A 20,059-nucleotide genomic window follows, 5' to 3' on the forward strand; every position below is an offset into this window, starting at 1 on the left:
CCACCGCTTTCTAGACACACGAATTATTTTCAGATTTTCAAGTTTTTCATTTCTAAGAAATTTCTAATTTTCATTCCTCATTTTTAAAAAACTATGTTTAAATATTGTATGGGGAAATAGGCTACATAAATATTTTAAATAAAATTATCTTATCGATACTATTACATTTTTTTCCATCTTTCATTGACACCCATTAAGGTAAGGCATAATTGCACCTTTAATATAAGTAATCTAGTTTATAGATTTTTTATTTTATATTTTTCACGCATCAGGTATATAAGAGAGAGTGGTTTAAATGAAATGCTGCTATATGTGATTGCTCATGTTTTCAATACAAATAAAAAATTCACTGTAAATAACAGACGTAACATTACATTTAGCCTATGTTTTTAAAGAATACCAACATGATAAAATAAATCGCAGAAGTGGAATATTTTGGGTTGGGAAAAATAAAAATGCTAAAAGAATATCAATGCATTGTTGTAAGCCCTGTAAGACGATTTTTTTAAGAGCTTTTACATATGTATTAAATCCGATCATTATCAAATGACAGATAAATAAATACTAAAACAAACACAGTCTCAAGAGAGTATGGAGACGATACAGCGCCACCTACAGACAGTCTCTCGCACCCTGAGCCGAGCCAAACTTGCTCACCGCAGAGACACGCGCAGAAAATCAAAACAAGATGGTGTTTAAATCAAACCATAATCACACCATCGACCTCACCATTAAAGATAAACTGGCGTCAGGGCGAGAAATGAGAGCTGCGCTTCACCATCAACCTGCTGATCTTGCATTATTTCTGAAGGCCACAGCTGCGCGCTTTTATATTTAAGCGTTATTACGGGATGTTAAGGACTGAAGGTGACCATGTTAATTTAGTACAAATGCCCATTTTACGCATCTAATTAGCTCTGTGCCGTCATTACCACCCTTCGTTATAACTCACTGTTAACATGGGAAAAATCACGCAACTGTTATTTTACTCCACGTCGGTTTAAAGGTCTCCAACAATTATCACAAAGAAAATGAAATGATTTGCTCATATCCTCGCCTAATTTCCACTAAACTCTCATTCATTTAGCTGCATTCAGCTCTTCCCTCCCCTTCTGGAGTGACAGGCACATCTGAGCGAATCACAAAGTGCTGGAATCTACTGCCTTTGTCTGATACACTCATCCAAAGAGGAGAAAGGGGGTCTGCGCAAAGGAGGGGGGCTGGAGCTTTTACAAACCAACACAACCGACCCAAGTCGTTCAGTCCCGGCCCGTGTGTACATGAAAACGTATCGCGTTATTATTTAAGGGGGAAAGACAGGTAGACACAGGAAACCCGCAGTCTCCGATGGTTCTGCTATCCGTCATCCATGCGCAGAAACGAACCACGGCATCCCTGCACCTGCTGAACGAAACCACCGGGATATAACAGATATTACAACCGAATGGACGGGACGAAAACTGGAAATCGACTCCTGAATGAATCATGCATGCTCAAAATATCTAAACAATTATTGCATTGAATGCAGTTTGTTCTGACCTAGAAGAACATGCGGTCATGACTGACACCTGACAAATCCTCCGTCCATTTGCACTGAGCGGACTGTTGCAACTTTCTGAAGTTTCCTCGTCCTCGGCTGGATTCACGTTACCTTTCCTCGTTTCTTACAGTTGTTATTCGTGTAAGAAAGACGAGACGGCGACTTCAGTTGATTTTCTGTCCTTTCTCTGTTATCAAATGGATATTCATTGTAAGGCAGACCCCTTCACCGCCATGCACCGTGAGTTTCCACAGGAGTTTATCTGAAGAATATATTTCAGCCAATTTAGATCATCACTTGAAAACGCCTTCATTAAGTGCTGAGCTCTAAGAAATATAAAACAGATAAAAACATACATTTTGCATTTAAAGAACAAATAGGCCTAACAATAATTATTAACATTAAATGTAAACAATAAAGAAGTAAATTAACAAGATGCATTTAAATGCATTTGACCAAGACATTGAAATCATGCATTGCAAATACGAATTATATATGGTTATATATTTACAAAAACAATTGAAGCTTGGAAATATAATCAGGTGAAATTCGTTGTAAAGCTATAAGGAAGATTAAGATTTTCACGCCGAAAATTTTTGCAATATTTACAATAAAAAAATTAAAATAGTCAAATGTAATATTTGAACCGCAACATAGGCTAAAATTATAATTAAATTGTTTATGCAATGCTGCATTGATTTTTAATTAAATTAAAACATCACTTTAAGAGTACGAAAAGATAAGATGAACAAAACAACGATATGTAATGCGATCAAACATAACTGTTTAATTATTTAATCCGGGGGCATGAAAACAATAAATGCTCGTGTAATTTAATCGCTCACCTACGAGTAACAAACCCCAGTATTGTCTCAGCAGGAATACATTATCAGGGTGGGAGTTTAATGTGTTTTACAAAAACAAATACAAATAAAAAATATATTTACAATTCTCTTTTATACTTCACGAAAACTTCGCATGCTCCTTATAAAACATTAGCCAATATATTATTTGTCGTAACAGATGGGTTGGAAATATAAATCTGTGTAATGGTTTTAAAACTATTTTTTTGGTGTTGTTTGGTGACAGCACCGCATTGGCCTAAATAAAGATCGGTGCATAGGCTATGAGTAGGCTATATTTTAGAAAAGATGCTAATGCGCATAAGCTATATAGCATGTTGTATATATTCCACGTTTTTAACGAAAATAATGCAAATAAGCTTAATTTTTAAATTCTCGATTTGTATTCAGTGAGTTAATGTAAGTTAAATGCAGTAATATGTTATAATGTACTGTAATGATAATGCACTTCATGTTACCAGTATTAAATAACGTACGGCCTGTATGTAATGTTATGGTTTGTGGTTTGGTGTTGTTGTCTCCGGTATAGGGCACGGGGGAGTGAACCAGCTGGGCGGGGTGTTCGTGAACGGCAGGCCTTTACCTGACGTCGTGCGCCAGAGAATCGTGGAGCTCGCGCATCAAGGAGTGAGACCCTGTGACATCTCGAGACAGCTGAGGGTCAGTCACGGCTGTGTCAGCAAAATCCTGGGCAGGTGAGACAAAAAAACAACATATTCACTCCAAAAAACCGCCCATGTACGAGCAATGCATGTATTCATATATGTCAACATGAGGTTACCATACTAGAATAAATGAAAACTTACCCCATCATATTTATCTGTTTATTTCGATCCCCTATCTAAGCTAAATATAAAATCCGTGTTAGTTATTGATGTGCCTCCTGAGTAAATTCTCAAGCTGTTATTTTAAGAAAAAATATTTTATTTATTTTATTTTTTATTTTATTTTAAATTATTTTTTATTTTATTTTAATTATTTTAATTTTGAATAGACTCATTCCCGCATGGAATCAGTAAAATGTCAAAATACAAAATAAAAAAATAATAGCTAGTTTTTTATTTAACAGAGCTGTGCCCACTTAAACCTGCTAATAGAAATTTGTTAGCAGCATCCGATTACTGGGCTTATTTCAATATAAAGGTCACAAGATGTAAAATGCTAATGAGTTTGCACAGTCCTTGCTTATTAAACAGATTAAATACAATAAATTGTTAAACATATTTGTTAATCCAAACCCATTTACACTGTACACTGATGTAAGATTTTAACGTAGCTGTTTGAGAGATTTGCCTTTGCTGTCAGTAAAAATACGTGAAATTTCATATTATAATTTCTTTCCAGAGACTAATACGAGAATAACTAAAGCAGATGGGCTGTTAGCTCACAATATTACATCAGTATTCTAATCATATATGATAATGTCCGAATAGTGCTGTTATGATCCGTGTAGCTTAGATTAAACATTTTCATGCATTTGTTAGCACGCAGCTGTTGTTTATTGGTTTTGGTCATGTTATGAATATCAGATGTTTCCTCAGGTATTATGAGACGGGCAGTATAAAACCAGGAGTTATCGGAGGATCCAAACCCAAAGTGGCCACGCCGAAAGTGGTGGATAAAATAGCGGATTATAAGAGACAAAATCCCACCATGTTTGCGTGGGAGATCCGTGATCGACTGCTGGCGGAGGGCATCTGTGACAATGACACGGTCCCAAGCGTTTCCTCCATAAACAGGTGAATTAACAACCAATATTGTACTCAATTAATGCACTGCTTTAGCGACGTAAAGGTTGTGGGTTTGATTCCCGCACTGATAAAACTACCCGTATGCACTGGAAGTTATGGATAAATGCGTCTGCCAAATGCATGAATATTAACCGTAAAAAATCTGTTGTGGCACGTCTCCTCACTGGAATGATGCCTAAAAAAATAATTATGCATTAAGTATAAAACAATATTTGGATATTATTAAAATAAAATGGAAATATATTTTAGCATTTTGTGTTAATAATAAGAAAACATACATAAATGGAGACATTTTTTAGATCAAAATGTTTAGTAATTTTGTATAGAGGGTTTATGGCTTTGTGTTCCGTGGTTTTATGGCTGTAATTCAATCCTCTGCTGCAAACTAATGCAACAATGACAGTAGCTCTAAAATCTTATCAGACCGAGTAAAAACCGATCAATGAACAGTGATCAGACTGGCTAAAAGAGACACAGACCATCAATTACACTCTATAATGCTCTTCTTCTGCTCAGTTTATTTTAGGAAAATATAGAAAAACTAGGTCAGGGTTTATAAGAAAAAAAGGATTTAATTTATTAAAATGCCACAATGTCAAGATGCTTTAAGCTTAAAAAAAGTGCCAAAATAACATTTATGAACATTAATATAAATTGAAAACGAAATGCAATGAATTTAATTGTTTATGAATGCATCGTTTTCCCAGTTTATGATTTGTCTTGGTGTAGTTTTAAATTGCACATTTAGCTTTCGATGTTTGTCCCCCAAAATAAACCAATGTGCACTAAAATATATGGAATCTACAGTCTGCAATCTATAATCCAATATGATCCTATTTACATTCTTATAATTGGTTAAATTGTGATTTCGGCTGTGTGTTAGACCTGCGTGGAAAATCAAGAAGGTCAAAAGAAGCAGTGAGGCTGAACTTTGGTTAAGATTCACTCTTCCATAAAACCAGACTCTGCATTACATTTTAATGAGCTGACGCCAAAGAATAGAAGAGCCCACACAAGAGAAGAGGAGGATAGAAAAAATTCATTTCATGCCTCGTGGTCGCCTAAAAAGCACAATTTGAACGTCTTTTGACATGAACTTGTGAGATAAATTCAAAATGTAGGTTCATGTAATTACTGAAGTCCTTAAACGTCTCTGAAATCTAATTGAATTCACTCTGGCTATTCTGAAACAAGAAAATATGACTTTGTTTATGAGGGAAATTAAAATATGAATGCAGGGCAGTGTGATTCATTTTTAGACTGTATAGTTTAACTTTAATAAACACAATTTATTTCTACATTTTTATTTATCAGTATGTTGGTTTAGTCATGCCTGAGGTCCTGTATGGAGAGAGAGAGAGAGAGAGAGAGAGAGAGAGAGAGAGAGAGAGAGAGAGAGAGAGAGAGAGAGAGAGAGAGAGAGAGAGAGAGAGAGAGAGAGAGAGAGAGAGATTCTATTTTATTTCATCCATCACCCAGCACCTTAGCTTAATTGCACCTTAATGTTTGTTACTATTGTGTTATTGTAGCCTATGTTTCTTGTTTAATGTATAATGCTTTGGCAATATTGTAAGTGACACTTAGTTCTTTAAATTGAATAGAAAAAAATGAGAGAGAGAGAGAGAGAGAGAGAGAGAGAGAGAGAGAGAGAGAGAGAGAGAGAGAGAGAGAGAGAGAGAGAGATTCTATTTTATTTCATCCATCACCCAGCACCTTAGCTTAATTGCACCTTAATGTTTGTTACTATTGTGTTATTGTAGCCTATGTTTCTTGTTTAATGTATAATGCTTTGGCAATATTGTAAGTGACACTTAGTTCTTTAAATTGAATAGAAAAAAATGAGAGAGAGAGAGAGAGAGAGAGAGAGAGAGAGAGAGAGAGAGAGAGAGAGAGAGATATTATTATTAGTTATTATTCTTTTATTTTATTTCTATAACTTACTATTTTACTTATAATTTTGCACTATATGCTTTTTTATTTGCACTTTTATTTGCACTATTTGTACGCACCCCAGCTGCAAATGCTTTGGCAATGCAAATGTACAGTTTGGTCATGCCAGTAAAGCACACTTAAATTGAAATTGGGAGAGAGAGAGCGAGAGAGACACACACACACACACACAGAGAGAGAGAGAGACTTTAATCATTTGATAAGGCAAGAAACAAGCAATCTATTAAAAATAATCTATACTGCAATATGAAGTCCATTTCCACACTGTAAAAAATACTTTGCTGCCTTAAATTTTTTGTTGAATAAACTTGGATTTACAAGTCATTTCAACTTACTATTATTTATCTTGACTAGAGATGAGTTGTTATAACTACAGGTGAGTTGTTATAACTTATAAAATTAAGTTGACTTTTCTCAACTATATTCTATAAGTTGTGACAACTCATCTCTGTTGACATGACTTGTAAATCTGAGTTGATGTAACAAAACAATTTAAGGCAGCAAAGTAATTTTTTACAGTGCATTGATTATAATGTCTTGAATTTTTAACTTCAAAACAACGTTTGTTGACTTATTAGCTAACGTGTTTTGTAAAAGACAAGAATCAGTCAACCACAAGTCTTATTTACTCATTTTATGTCACATCAAAGAAAAAAGATGAGCATTGTTTTTATTTGTGTAAACTGTAAGACTCTTAAAAGTGTTTCTTCAACATACGTTATTAAAATCCGACAAAACTGTCTCTACAACCAACAAGTGACGCACCAAAGCCAGCACTTACAAAAACCTCCCCAATGGCGCTCAATATTATTGATTCGCAAGTAAAGTCATTTTAATATTTCTTTAGAGGATTTTCAGACACAGCCAAGATATTAATTCACTCTTCCAAATGACTTATTCAATAAGAGAAACATGGATTGTGGATAAAGTCTGCAGATTTATTCTCCCCAGGCCATGCAAAGGGTCAAACACTGGTTTTAAAGAGAGAAATGAAATCTAATATTGATATGTTGTCACTGGTGGAAAACACGTTCTCTGTCTGATCTCTCTTACTCTGCCCTGAGGACACGTCTCTAAAGCTGAGGGTTATTTCAGCAGATATCAATATTACTAGCGCAGGCATTTTAATGGATTTATATATATGCACTTTGAACAGGATGCACGCTCACAATGCGTGTTTGAAATATTTTTACAATCGATAATCTTCATGGGGCATGAAATAAAAAATATGTTATGGGATATGTACGATACTGTATATCCTTACTGTAAAATGTCTCTTGACAGATGGCATCTTCGTCAAATTATTCCACACAGCGATGAAGCTTTAATAAACTATTTGTACTTTTACTGACGAAGCTTGTGACCAGTCACATTATCTAAAGCAAGGTTCACGGATGTTTCGTCCCTCTATAATGTGTTTGTTTGCAGATGTCTGCTAAAAGAGAATAAGTGGCATTAGTGATGAATGGATCTAAAGTTAACAAATGAGCGTGACAGCGGGCTCTTTTCCCAAAGTGCCGTTCAGATTAACGGACTCAGATGCTGGCGTAAGCTTGTACACTGCACTGAGCAACTATTGCTTTCCTGTCACATATAATTTATAGCTTTCCATTTGCATCCCGGTACCCATGTGGCTAATTCAGAACTTTTTATCCTAGAGTCTAGATCAATAGAACCTCATCCACGCTAGAACCAAGCCTAAGGCTCTCTTCAGGAACGAGAGAGAGAGCTGTAAGGATGATTATCGAGGTGAAATGTTGTGATTTCATGCTTTGTTTGCAAAATCACTGAAGGAAGAAGCAGCTCAGAGAGATTTTTACCTTAGAGGAACAAGCTAGCCAGTTTCTCGCTTGGCTAAAACTGATCTGCGATTATCTGTCCTGTTAGATCCTCCTGCTCTCAGACTTATGTGATCTATAGGCTAAAACTGAGATTAGAAACAGACAGCTTCAGAGTTTTAAGTGTATTTGTGTTTACCCTTCAGAATCATCCGGACAAAGGTCCAGCAACCGTTTCACCCCTCATCAGATGGGACGTCTCTCTCCACCCCAGGACACACTATGGGTAAGAACACATCATCATTAAATCTACAGGACATTTTTGGAGCTTTCTGGAAAAATAAAATGTTTGGAGGCCAATGGTTGCAGCTCAATGCTAGATATAATCTGTGACTAAAGCCTCGTTCAGACTACCAGCCACTTTCTTGCTGTGTGTCGCCTGTTCAATGAGACATTTCTAAATCTGGTTGTCATAAACAAATAAATACTGTCAACTGACAAGAAAAGGATGACGTGAACTCCACTGCCATTGGTAGTCGCTCCAAAAATCATTCATTTGCATAAAGTTGAACTTTTCTTAACACTCCATTCAGACCGCCAGCTATGCAATGCAATCTCATTCATTTAAATGGAAGCTCGACGACTTCCGGAGACACAAGTGAAAGTTACCGTTAGCTACCGGATTGGCTTGTCTAGCGATGCAAGAAAGTTAATTGTCATCCTTCTCTCGTCAGTTACTGGACAAGATTTAGAAACACCTAAAGCCTCATTCACACCACCAGCGACTTCCTGTCTCTTTCAATAAAATCTGGTTGTCATAAACAAATGAGTACCGTCCACTAGAGTAACTTACAAGAGAAGGAAAACGTAAACTACACTTCTTCGCTATCAGTCGCTCCCGAAAATCATTAATTATTTGCATAAAGTTAAACTTTTCTGAACTTTCTCGCTTCTTTGGACACGCCCATACGGATGACAACAATCACTTTCGCTCGTGTCGCCGAAGTCGCCAAGCTTTCTTTGAAATGAATGAGATTGCGTTGCTCTGCTACTTCTTGCCGCTGTCTGTCTGAATGGGGTGTCATTGAAAGAGACAGGCAACATACAGTGAGAAATTAATTGGTGGTCTGAACGAGGCATACATTTCTTGCGTTGTTGGAAACGCCCATCCAGTTGCCAACGGTCACTTTCGCTCGTGTTGCCGAGCTTCCATTGAAATTAATGAGAATCGTCGCTCTGCTAGTCGTTGGCGGTCTGAATGGGACGTCAGGCCGTTCACTACTTTATTTAACGTTTTATTTGAGCTTCATATCAAATCATGCAGGACTTATAATAAGGACGTTTTCACTTTTCACAGCTACAGATTGCTAAAATGAATATTTCTAAATAAATTTTGTAGTATGTTTATTAAAAGCTATATGACCCAATGACAGCTACTGTATAAAGCATTACTGATGCTTATTATTTTCAACATATTTAAACTGAACCTTAGCATTAAGACATTATTGTAATTCTAGAAGATTCATTTTACCTTTGTGTACCTCTACATGATGTAAGATGTATTGACATCACATCACTCACCTGATACAGTACAGTATGTTGTCAGGCGATGTGTCCCCTCCCACACTGGTTTTGGGTCACATGACTGTCCTTATTCTTGAGCCCTAATATGAACATCACTTTGAAAGCCAACACACATGTTGCTTTAAACCATTGTTTCCAGTAATTTGACAGTAAGAGTTTTGATTTTCTATTCTGTCTCATTCTTGGTCCATAGTTCCCAGTACGGTATCTCCTCCCGTCTCCAGTTCTTCCAATGACCCCGTGGGATCTTACTCGATCAATGGGATTCTGGGTATTCCTCGCTCTAATGGAGAAAAGCGGAAAAGAGATACAGGTTAGTCTGCGGTTTTTCTGTCATTTACAACCTGCTGGAGAAAATTGAGCTTGACGTCATTATTTTGGATGTCTATTTTTCATGCAGGACTGCATAGAACCAACATTACTATGAAATAGATTTTAATTTTATTAATGATTAATTAATGTTATTATTATGCAAACTAAACATTCAGTAAGATTTAACTGGTCAGCCAAAATAGTTTGTTATTTAAATTTATTGAATATATTATTATATATAATATTTACATTAATTATTATTGTATTAATTAATAATAAATAATTGCATTTATTTTTTTAAATGTATGATCAATTATTATATTTAAATAAATTATTATTATTGTTATTATTATTATTATTATACGCAATACCTGAGCATGCAACATAAATATCTGTATAAAACAAAATATGCTACCTGACTCTCCATTCTATTGTCCAGTGTGCCAATGAATTATAAATTCACATTAGGCTTTTTGTTTAAATAAACTTTCTGTTTTGCCTAAAATATTTCATGCAAATTGCCCTTGAATGTGTAATGATGGGCTATAGTATATATCAAATGTGTGACCGAGAGCGTTCGATGTGCCGATGTGACCTCTGTTATTAATCCGCACTGCTGTGATTAAGAGAGCTTCAGTAATTACATGTCAAGATGATGTAGCCAACTAACAAACTCAGTCAAACAAGAACGACAGTGTTGAGAGGACATTTAGCCCAGAGATACCCACCCCGTCTTTATGGCTCTTGCTTTGACCGACAGCATGAAGTCTGATCCACCTTGAAGTCGATTGTGGCAAAGAACCACAAGTTTAGATCTGACCGATATGTTAAGTTCTGAGGAGTGAGTATTTTTTTTATGACACATAAAGAAATAATTGGAATACAGCCACTAACCTGGCAAATTTTAGCTCATCTTTATTGTGGAGTTCGCAAGCTTGTGCCCTAAAATTCAAATATATATTTAACGACTTATAATATAATGTAAGGGAAATATGATATATTTTTTATGGTTTCTTCTTATATGGTGTTGAAACTACACACAAGACGACACAGTGCCAAGCAATAAAAGCTCTCTCTTTCATGTAATCTGTGTTTTGTCCTAACCAGCTGCAGCAAGCTACAAAATGTTTGTCGGTCTCTTATTTATACACTATACCATATATTTAACACTTTTTCAGTTTTCTTCATGTAAACCTGTTTTGAAACAATGCAACATTGAAAGAAGAACTACATCAATACATTTCTGTGGAGTCATTCAGATTGTTCCTGAACACTTTGGGCTTGGTTAAGACAAAAAAGTACCCTGATATAAAAACATAATAAAGTAACAAAGCTGAGAGCCATGCAGATTACATACTTCTGTGAGTGCACAAGACATTTGAATAATGCTAACAGACAGCTTTCTTCAGGTAATAAAGACCTTGTGGTTTAAACACACATGTTTATGGTGCTACAGTGGGCGTTAAAGGAGTAGTCCACTCTATAGATGGGGCCCATTGACTTACCATAGTATTTTTTTCCTACTATAAAAAGTCAACGGACCCCATCTTTAAAGTGGACTACTCCTTTAATAGCACATGGATTAACTCACTGTTAAATCTTCCAAATACGAAAATCTAAGATATTGTATACAGCTGTTACAGCACACAAATGGCGTTGTTCTTGTGCTTGCAATAATTTGTGTTACATTGCGATTCATTTTCTTGCTACCACACTCTTCAGGGCATTAGATGACATCAGCACAACAACAAAAGTCTGCTTGTGTCTGTGTTGTTCTCATATGATCCTCTTGATGGGTGGTCATTTTCTTGATTTGTCTGGGGGTTAAGGATGAAGAGAGGAGGATGATGAGAAGTGCAGTGTTTTAATGTACAATTTCACAAATGGTCATGTGACGGCTGAACACACACACACACACACACACACACACATACACACACACAAATGCATGCACTGTAAAAAAAATCAGTAGAAATTGCAGCTGGGTTGCCGGTAATTTACCGTAGATTAAAATTTATGTTATTTACTGGCAAGAGTTTGTTCAAAGTTAAATAAATTTTAAATATTAACAAGTCTTTATCTTTACAGAATAAAACTATACAATAACAGCCTCATGCAAAGCATTCTGGGAACCAGAAATCATCATCAACCTTTTTCTGTTTTTTGCTTCAGATTTTGTTTCCCAGAATGTTTTGCTTGATGCTGTTTTTTTAGTTTTACTCTGTAAAGACAAAGACTTGTAAATGTTTAATGTTCATTTAACTTTGAACAAAATGTTGACAGTAAATAACATGAATTTAAATCTACGGTAAGTTACCGGCAACCCAGCTGCAATGTCACTATAATTTCTACGGAATTTTTTTACAGTGTGTGACACACACGCACATGCACAGCTCTAAGACAGCAGACACCTGGAGTACAGAATAGATGCACTTTATCTTTGCCAGAGAAACATGCAACCACACAAACTCTAAGATGCTTTGAAACAGCGTCTTCCCTCCAGCAACATCCAGTAAAAATAGAAAGTGAAAGCCTGTAATGCCATAATGCAAAAGATCTTAAATGCAAAGCATGTGCGAGATCTTTGTCTAAAAATGAAAGTGCCACAGGATGCCAGAAGAATTATTTTTGGGAGTATGGTTCCATAAAGAACCTTCTGTTTCACAAAAGATGGTTTGTAGTTCCTTTAGATTATAAAAAGGTATGAAATAAATTATTCTTTTAGGAACCAGAATTTTTCTTCAATGGCATCGCAGTAAAATGACCATTTTATTGCACCTTTACTTTTTGACTGTTAAAGCGCACTAGTTTTAAGTGTAAAGGAGCTGTAAATGCGAACCCCACAGCTTTACATCACAACTGTGTATATGGTGCAGCACACTAGACATTCGCAGAGAAAACAACAACAGCAAGTATCTGATGTAATGTCACAGATGGGTGTTGTTGTGGCCCCGGTTGTGACGGCAGGCCCAGAGAGGTTGAGAGCTCTTGCGGGTCTTACAGTAAGTGTGAAGTCAGCAGCGTCCTCCGACACGGCCCCATTACGAGCCGAGCAGAGAGATAATGCACCATGACATGCGTTATGTACACGGCAAAGCTGAGAGAGCGGCCGCAGGGACACAGGTGTCACACCAGCCATTAATCTGACAGCGCTACTGTATTACTGCAAATTAAAAGTAGCATGATACAGAGAGAGAGAAAGAGAGAGAGAGAGAGAGACCTGGTATCCACATGGACCCTGGCTGTCTGAGCTGTGAAGCTGGAAGTGACATTTAAGAGAATTTGCAATTCCGCGGAGAAAAGCTATTACCACACAAATTAACATCTAACATCCACACCGAGCCCCTCCTCATCACGACCAACCCCTTCACAGCTGTCTGATAAGAGCAGACCATTAAAAAGATGAGAGCGCTTTTACAGCAACCAACCCCAATAGCACACAGTTCTGCTCCAGTTTCAGCTGAGCGTTGGCTGTTTTTCTCGTAACATTAAACTGGGTGCTTGTGTTTATGCCGGACAACGTACATTTAATTTTTTGCTGTAAAAAATACACCTTGCAATAATTATTGTCATAAACATTTATGAACATTATGGATGAGATTGTTTTCTCCAAGACATGCTGATGTGGCTTAACAATGTTGTATAGAGATCATTCTGTTTATCGAGCAACAATTTCATAACATCGCTTGTCACCAATCCTACGACTTATTAAACAATCCAAAATACTACGCATGTATTTTAATTGGGTAGGACATGCAGATTGAGAAAGAGCTTTAGTTTTTTTACCTCATATTATTAGTCAGTCTCTCTCTCTCACTCATGGGGTCAAGCCCTATAGGTGTGAATTCTGTGGTGTTATCTGCTTTGATAGAGCTTGTTCCCTCGTTACTTCAGTCCTAATACTGACTCACGTCAGAAGAAATCCGCTCCACTCAGTCATAGATCAATACCACAGCAGCGGGACAGCACACATCGCAACTGTGTGCCAGCGGCTCAACGGCGCGCCATTCAGGCTCCAGGTAAAAGCCATTACATAAGCCCTAATGAGAAAAAAATGGCTGAAGAAACCCTGCTGCGGTCTTGATCAACTATCTGAGCACTTTACTTTGGGAACCTAATAAGAAGAAAAAGATCAGAGAGTCTTGCCTTAATGAAACACGCACCTTTCATAAGCTCACATCTTTTCAAACCGGAAACAGAATGCTCTTCTACATACAATGTGGACAAATGCTTTCAAAATACAAAGCAACAAAAGTATGACATGCGTTATCAATCGCCACAGTGTTTCAGTTTCAATCTAAGTACTGTGAAAGTGCATAAAAATGTCTAAGGGATCTCCCTGAGATGTGAGGATGCAACAACTTAGTGATATATAATGATGCCAGATTGTGTACTGCTTTAAATGCCAACATTGAGATCTTATATTCTACTCTAAGTTTGACAGATAGCCACTGCAATGTGTTCAAGATAGGAGTAATGAGTTGAAACTTTTGACTGCCCATCAATAGCCTTGCTGCCTCATTTTGAACCAATTGCAATCGCTCCATGGAAGACTGACTGATCCCATAGTACAGCAAATAGCAATAATCAAATATATTTAAAATAAAAGCATTAATACATTTTCCAAAGGACTAGGTCGAAAGAAAGATTTTCACATTAGCCAAACGGTGCAGATGCAAGAAACACGTTTTGATCACACAGTTTATCTTAACTTTAGGTTGAAATCAAATAACACACCCACCTTTTTAACACATGGGGTGAACAATTTTTGCTGAAACACCCAGGTCCACAATCGGGACCTTAGAAGAGCAGGCATCAGTAGTGCCAAACACTATTGCTTCTATTTTAGCTTCATTTAGTGACAGAAAGTTATTCTTAAGCCACACTTTAAAATCTTGAAAACACATATAACATTTCCATTTTATCCCCAAGCTTAAAAAGAAATTTACAGCTGAGTATTATCAGCAAATAAATGAAATTTTGAATTTTTAAAAATAGAGCCCAGTGACAACATATTAATTATAAACAGGGTTGGACCAAGGATGGAACCTTGAGGGACCCCACAATTAAGGTGGGCATTTGAAGATGAGTGGTTACCTATCCGCACAGCAAACTTTCAGTTTGTTAAGAAACCCTGGAAACAATTTAACACAGAACCTCCCAAACCAACACAGTTTTTTGAGTAAGAGAGTAAAACGTTGTGATTGACCAGGTTGGAAGCTGAACTAAGATCGAGTAAGATTACAGCATTACCAGCATCTGTCAAAATTTAGATATCATTATAGACTTTTAAGAGGGCAGTTTCAGTGCTATAAAATTATAAAACCATATTAAAGACGTATTATGTATGTAGTTATAGACAATGAGGTTGTATAGTAGGGACTTAGTAATCTCTATTATTTAATGAAACACCATCATCTTTAGGCTATAAGGTTAAAGCAGATTTTACCATAACACTATTACGCTGGTTTTCTGGACAAAGTGGGGACTGGATGCTGATTTGGTCATTTATTTTTCTAAGCAGCTGAATTGTTAAGTTGATGGCAAACGCCAAAAAGCCACAGCGAGTCTGTGCAGTAATAGCCATGCATGTGTGTGTTGTTTATCAGTGAGTAGGAAGCTATTGTCGCTGCTGTAAATGACAGATGCAGTTGTATTGATCAGGTCTGTAGCCCGGGCTCCCTAATGGCACCTAATTAATGACTTCATTTGCCCCTGTGCCCAATAGTGCAAATACCCACTCCACCTGAAAGACCCCCACGGGAGCAGTCCACACCAAACGCCTCTTCAGAAACATGCAGCTGTAACAGACTGAAAGCAAATATCACTATTGCTCATTTAAGCAAATCCCAAACTCTTAAGTATTCAACTTCGGTACTTCACTCGTCGTCATGCATTGTTTACACTACAGACATGAATGATATCTTAATAACTGTACATTTTTAAATAATCTGACTTCATTGCAAGTCAAAGCAACAAGCAATCAATTAGCAACAACCCAGCAACCACGTAGCAATGGTGCAGCTATTCAGAACACTATGGAAACCACATAGTAACACCCTGGCAACTACTCACATGACCCCGACATCATGAAGTCAGGTTCTGCACTGGCAATCACCACTCACATTTTCTTCAGACATCTAGTTAGATACACACACACACACACACACACACACACACACACACACACACACACACACACACACACACACACACACACACACACACACACACACACACACACACACACACAGAGAGAGAGAGAGAGAGAGAGAGAGAGAGAGAGAGAGAGAGAGAGAGAGAGAGAGCAATGTCCAGAGTGTGTGAAACACTGAGCTGTGCAGAAAGAAAAGGTCACAGTGACGAGCTCGGTGGTAATAACCTGCTGAAATTGTGCCATTAGACAGACATGATTGATCAATTGAATTCAGCAGCAGTGAAAAATGTGAGTTCAATGTGAGCATTATAGACACGATGAGCCAGGAGACTCATTGACACTTCATTCACTCTCTGTCACCCCATACATCTATTCTATTCTTTTTTCTTTCTTTCTTTCTTTCTTTCATTCTTTCTTTCTTTCTTTTCTTCCTTCATTTCATTTCATTTCTTTCCCTTCCTTTCCTCCTCCCTGATATTTCTTTAAAAACACACTGTATAATTGTATGTTTATTGAGACATATTTTGCTAACCGTTTACTCTAAAAAAATAAATGCTGGGTTGTTTTCAATCCATAGTTAATTAAAAGATGGCCAGAGCCAACAAACTAACCCAGAAAAATACACTATTTGACCCAACTATTGATGGAACTGATTTAGCCTTTTGAGTTCAAACAACACATCATAGGTTTGTTTAAACCCAATTGTAATATTTGTTGAAATTTCTACCCAAGTATTTTTAGAGTTTTGGTTTACACCTGGGTCTAAAAGGGGACATTTCACAAGACTTTCAAAGATGTAAAATAAATCTTTGGTGTCCACAAAGTTCATATGTGAAGTTTTAGCTCAAAATATCATATAGATAATTTATTATAGCATGTTAAAATTGTCACTTTTAGGTATGACCAAAAATGTGCCGTTTTGGGTGTGTCCTTTTAAATGCAAATGAGCTGATCTTTGGACTAAATGGCAGTGCCGTGGTTGGATAGTGCAGATTAAGGGGTGGTATTATCCCCTTCTGACATCACAGGGGGAGCCAAATTTAATTGAGCTATTTTTTCACATGCTTGCAGAGAATGGTTTACCAGTTTACCAGGTTGATCTTTTCACATTTTCTAGGTTGATAGAAGCACTGTGGACCCAATTATAGCACTTAAACATGGAAAAAGTGTGATTTTCATGATATGTCCCCTTTAAATAGGGGATCTGGGCCCCTTGGGGGTCTGTGGCGGTTTTACTGGGGGTCCTCCAAATATAGTTTAAATTCAATTTTATTAAAAATAAAAGAAATTAGGCATCCAACAAAAATGCATTAAATACTAGTAATAGAAATTATAAAAAAAACTTGATTGAAATGAAGGTTCCCCTATTAAAATCTATTTAGTAAATTTTAAATGTTATGTTACTATAAGTATTTGTGTATAATTTTGTATAAATTTGTCATAATTGTAAAATCTTTGAAACATAACCGTCATATGTTGTAAATCCATAATTTGACATATTCATTAAGGGGTACTTTGTCTGAAAAGGTTGAAGACCTCTGGTGTATAAGATTGCATTAATTGCATTTGTTATGAATCTTACATTGTGTCATAACCAAACACAGCATAAAATCCCACTGATCTGAAATCATGCCAACAATTACTCTGTATAAAATCAGATAAGACCGTAAGCATTTTTGCTTTTCCATGTGGACAAACGTTGATTGTAGCCAGAAGTTTTAGGAGTGCAAAACGGATTGAGGTTGCAATAGCTCCTGCAATAATCATCTAATAAAAAACTAATGCAAGCCTTTGTGTGTGTGTGTGTGAGGGAGAGAGAGAAGGATTAATAAAGATAAAGAGAGAGATGAGAGACATTCAGTTAGGCAAGGCAAGTAACAATCACGAAGATTGCAAAGGACATAAAGGTACAGTGTACACCTGCCTTCTCTCTCTCTCCCTTCTCTCTCTCTCTCTCTCTCTCTCTCTCTCTCTCTCTCCCTCTCTCTCTCTCTCTCTCTCTCGATCAATAAAGGCAGTCCCTGTCATACATCACAAGGCCTGTGGGCTGCACACAGAACATAATATGCTGCAAATTTAGAGTGACACATTTGTAAGGGAGACGCGACTTTCCAGGGAACGCAGGAGTTGAAGATATTTAAAGGTCCTTTAAAGCGTTTTTCCGGGGTGAGAAAAGAGGCAGAGCTGAGGGAATTTTCCTCGACTGCTGAATGTAATCAGGTTAGAGGAAAACTGAGGAAAAGAGCTGTGTTTGTGAAGCGTCGTTTAACCGATAGTGTGAACAATAACAGCAGGTTTGTGTGGGTCTGTCCTCTCAACAATAAAGAGGCTCTGGAGTATTAAATCAGTGATACATGGCTAGGAAAAAGAAAATAAACTTCACACGTTCTTACCCAAACACATAGTTTTTTAAACATGACCACAGACCAGTTAAACGGATGGTTCTGTCCCAACTCATAACATTGCTTGATTGATCAGTGCAAAGTTTGGATAGCATCACAAAGCCCAGCTATGGACATCACCTGTGAAATACTAGATTTGTTGCTAAACTTTACAGCTAATATTTTTTTATTTTTACAAAATATTGAACACAATTCAACCTTATTTGCATAGCATTTTTCAGTGTGCATTGTTGCGAAGCAGCTTTACAACATTTTTATTGAATTGTATTACAATTTGTAAAGTATAAAAAAAAATGCACAATAGACCTTAGGTCACGCCACGGCACGGGTCTCGCAACCTTTTTGTGAGCAAGAGCTCCCACAATGGATAAAACAATCTGGAGGGCTACCTTTTTGATATAGACTACTCAAAACGTTTTTGTTTTACTTGTTGGTTTTATTTTATTTTACTTGTTGATATGTTTTATAATTGTTTAAAATGTTAACATAAAAGAAGTCAAGCTAATAGAAAAAAAGGCAATAAAAAATGAGGCTATTAATAGAATGCGCTTTGGCGGGCACCTCACAGACTCCGTGCGGGCAGACTGTTGCCCACGGGCACCATGTTGGAGACCACTGCCTTACATCTTAAGCACATTACAAAATTAGTTTTTGAGTCAGAACATTACTATAAATAAAAAAAATCTACCCAAGACGTCTAATAGCATCTCAGAAACTGAAGGACATGCATCTGTGCTATCCTCAATTAAATCACTGTAAAACCTTACAGTTAACTTAACTCAAACCATTTAAGTAAACCGGTTGCATTAGGCCATTTAAGTTTTAAAACATATATATTTAAGTACTGTGAACTTGAGTCATGGGCAATTATGCACTTATATTTAAGTAGTGTGAACTTAATAATAAGTGCATAACTGCATATGACTCAATTTATTTAAGTTCACAGTACTCAAATGTATGTGTTTTAAAACTAATGCAACCGGTTTACTTAAATGGTTTGAGTTTAGTTAACTTTTAGGTTTTACAGTGCAGAAGCTCTCAAATAGTCAGAAGAGTCTGAATGGTGTTTTATCTTTTTGTGTAGATGGTTCAGAAGGTTCAGCACAGAGCAGTGATTCTCAGGGCAGTGTGGAGAGTCTGAGGAAACATCTACGAGCGGACGCTTTCACACAACAACAGTTAGAAGCCCTGGACCGAGTGTTTGAGAGACCAACATTCCCAGATGTCTTTCCCAGTTCTGATCACATCAAACCAGAACAGGTAAGTGACAGACCGTCTCTCTCTTTCTGTGTGAAATATTTCATTAATGTATTTGTGTTATTGACACAATTTTCTGCTGTTTTTCATGCCACTGCAGCACAAATGTCTTTTTGTGTCACCCAACACGAATTTCTATAAATAGTTTTTCGTGTGTGTTGCACGACTTTCTTTTTCCTGTCATTTTTTTTTTCTCATAGTTTTTTCCTATTTTTAAATCATTGTCACTTGGGGTTAGATTCGGGGTTTGCATTAGGATGTCATTTTATGCATGGTTTCTACATGTTTTTCGTCCGCTTTTAAAACTAATCTCACTTGGAGTTGGGGTTTGGGTAAGGATGTCACAAAAAGTGATTCTAACAATTGTAAAGGAAACAACAATGAGAAAACAAAATATTAAAGACACGATAAAGAAAGTCATACAAAAAACAGCGAAAAACCATGTCAATAACACAAATACGTTTA

At 36.7% G+C, this 20,059-nt stretch overlaps 1 protein-coding gene across 9 annotated transcripts in view; it reads left to right on the forward strand.

The window, feature by feature from the left end:
• Positions 1–940: 940 nt before the first annotated feature.
• The window catches only part of pax2b (paired box 2b), a 33,324-nt gene continuing 14,205 nt past the window's right edge, over positions 941–20,059 (forward strand). For 2 of the 9 annotated variants that reach the window (XM_073814980.1, XM_073814979.1), the window contains exons 1-6: positions 941–1,780; positions 2,921–3,098; positions 3,933–4,142; positions 8,089–8,168; positions 9,660–9,779; positions 19,422–19,597. In XM_073814980.1, the coding sequence (XP_073671081.1) occupies positions 1,738–1,780; positions 2,921–3,098; positions 3,933–4,142; positions 8,089–8,168; positions 9,660–9,779; positions 19,422–19,597 (807 nt within the window). In that variant the 5' untranslated portion in view covers positions 941–1,737. The remainder of the gene's footprint in view (positions 1,781–2,920; positions 3,099–3,932; positions 4,143–8,088; positions 8,169–9,659; positions 9,780–19,421; positions 19,598–20,059) is intronic. The other 7 variants (XM_073814982.1, XM_073814975.1, XM_065260678.2 and 4 more) reach the window with 5 other exon arrangements.

The sequence above is a fragment of the Paramisgurnus dabryanus genome, chromosome 1 (genome assembly GCF_030506205.2).
Source record: "Paramisgurnus dabryanus chromosome 1, PD_genome_1.1, whole genome shotgun sequence".
Taxonomy (NCBI): Eukaryota; Metazoa; Chordata; class Actinopteri; order Cypriniformes; family Cobitidae; genus Paramisgurnus; species Paramisgurnus dabryanus.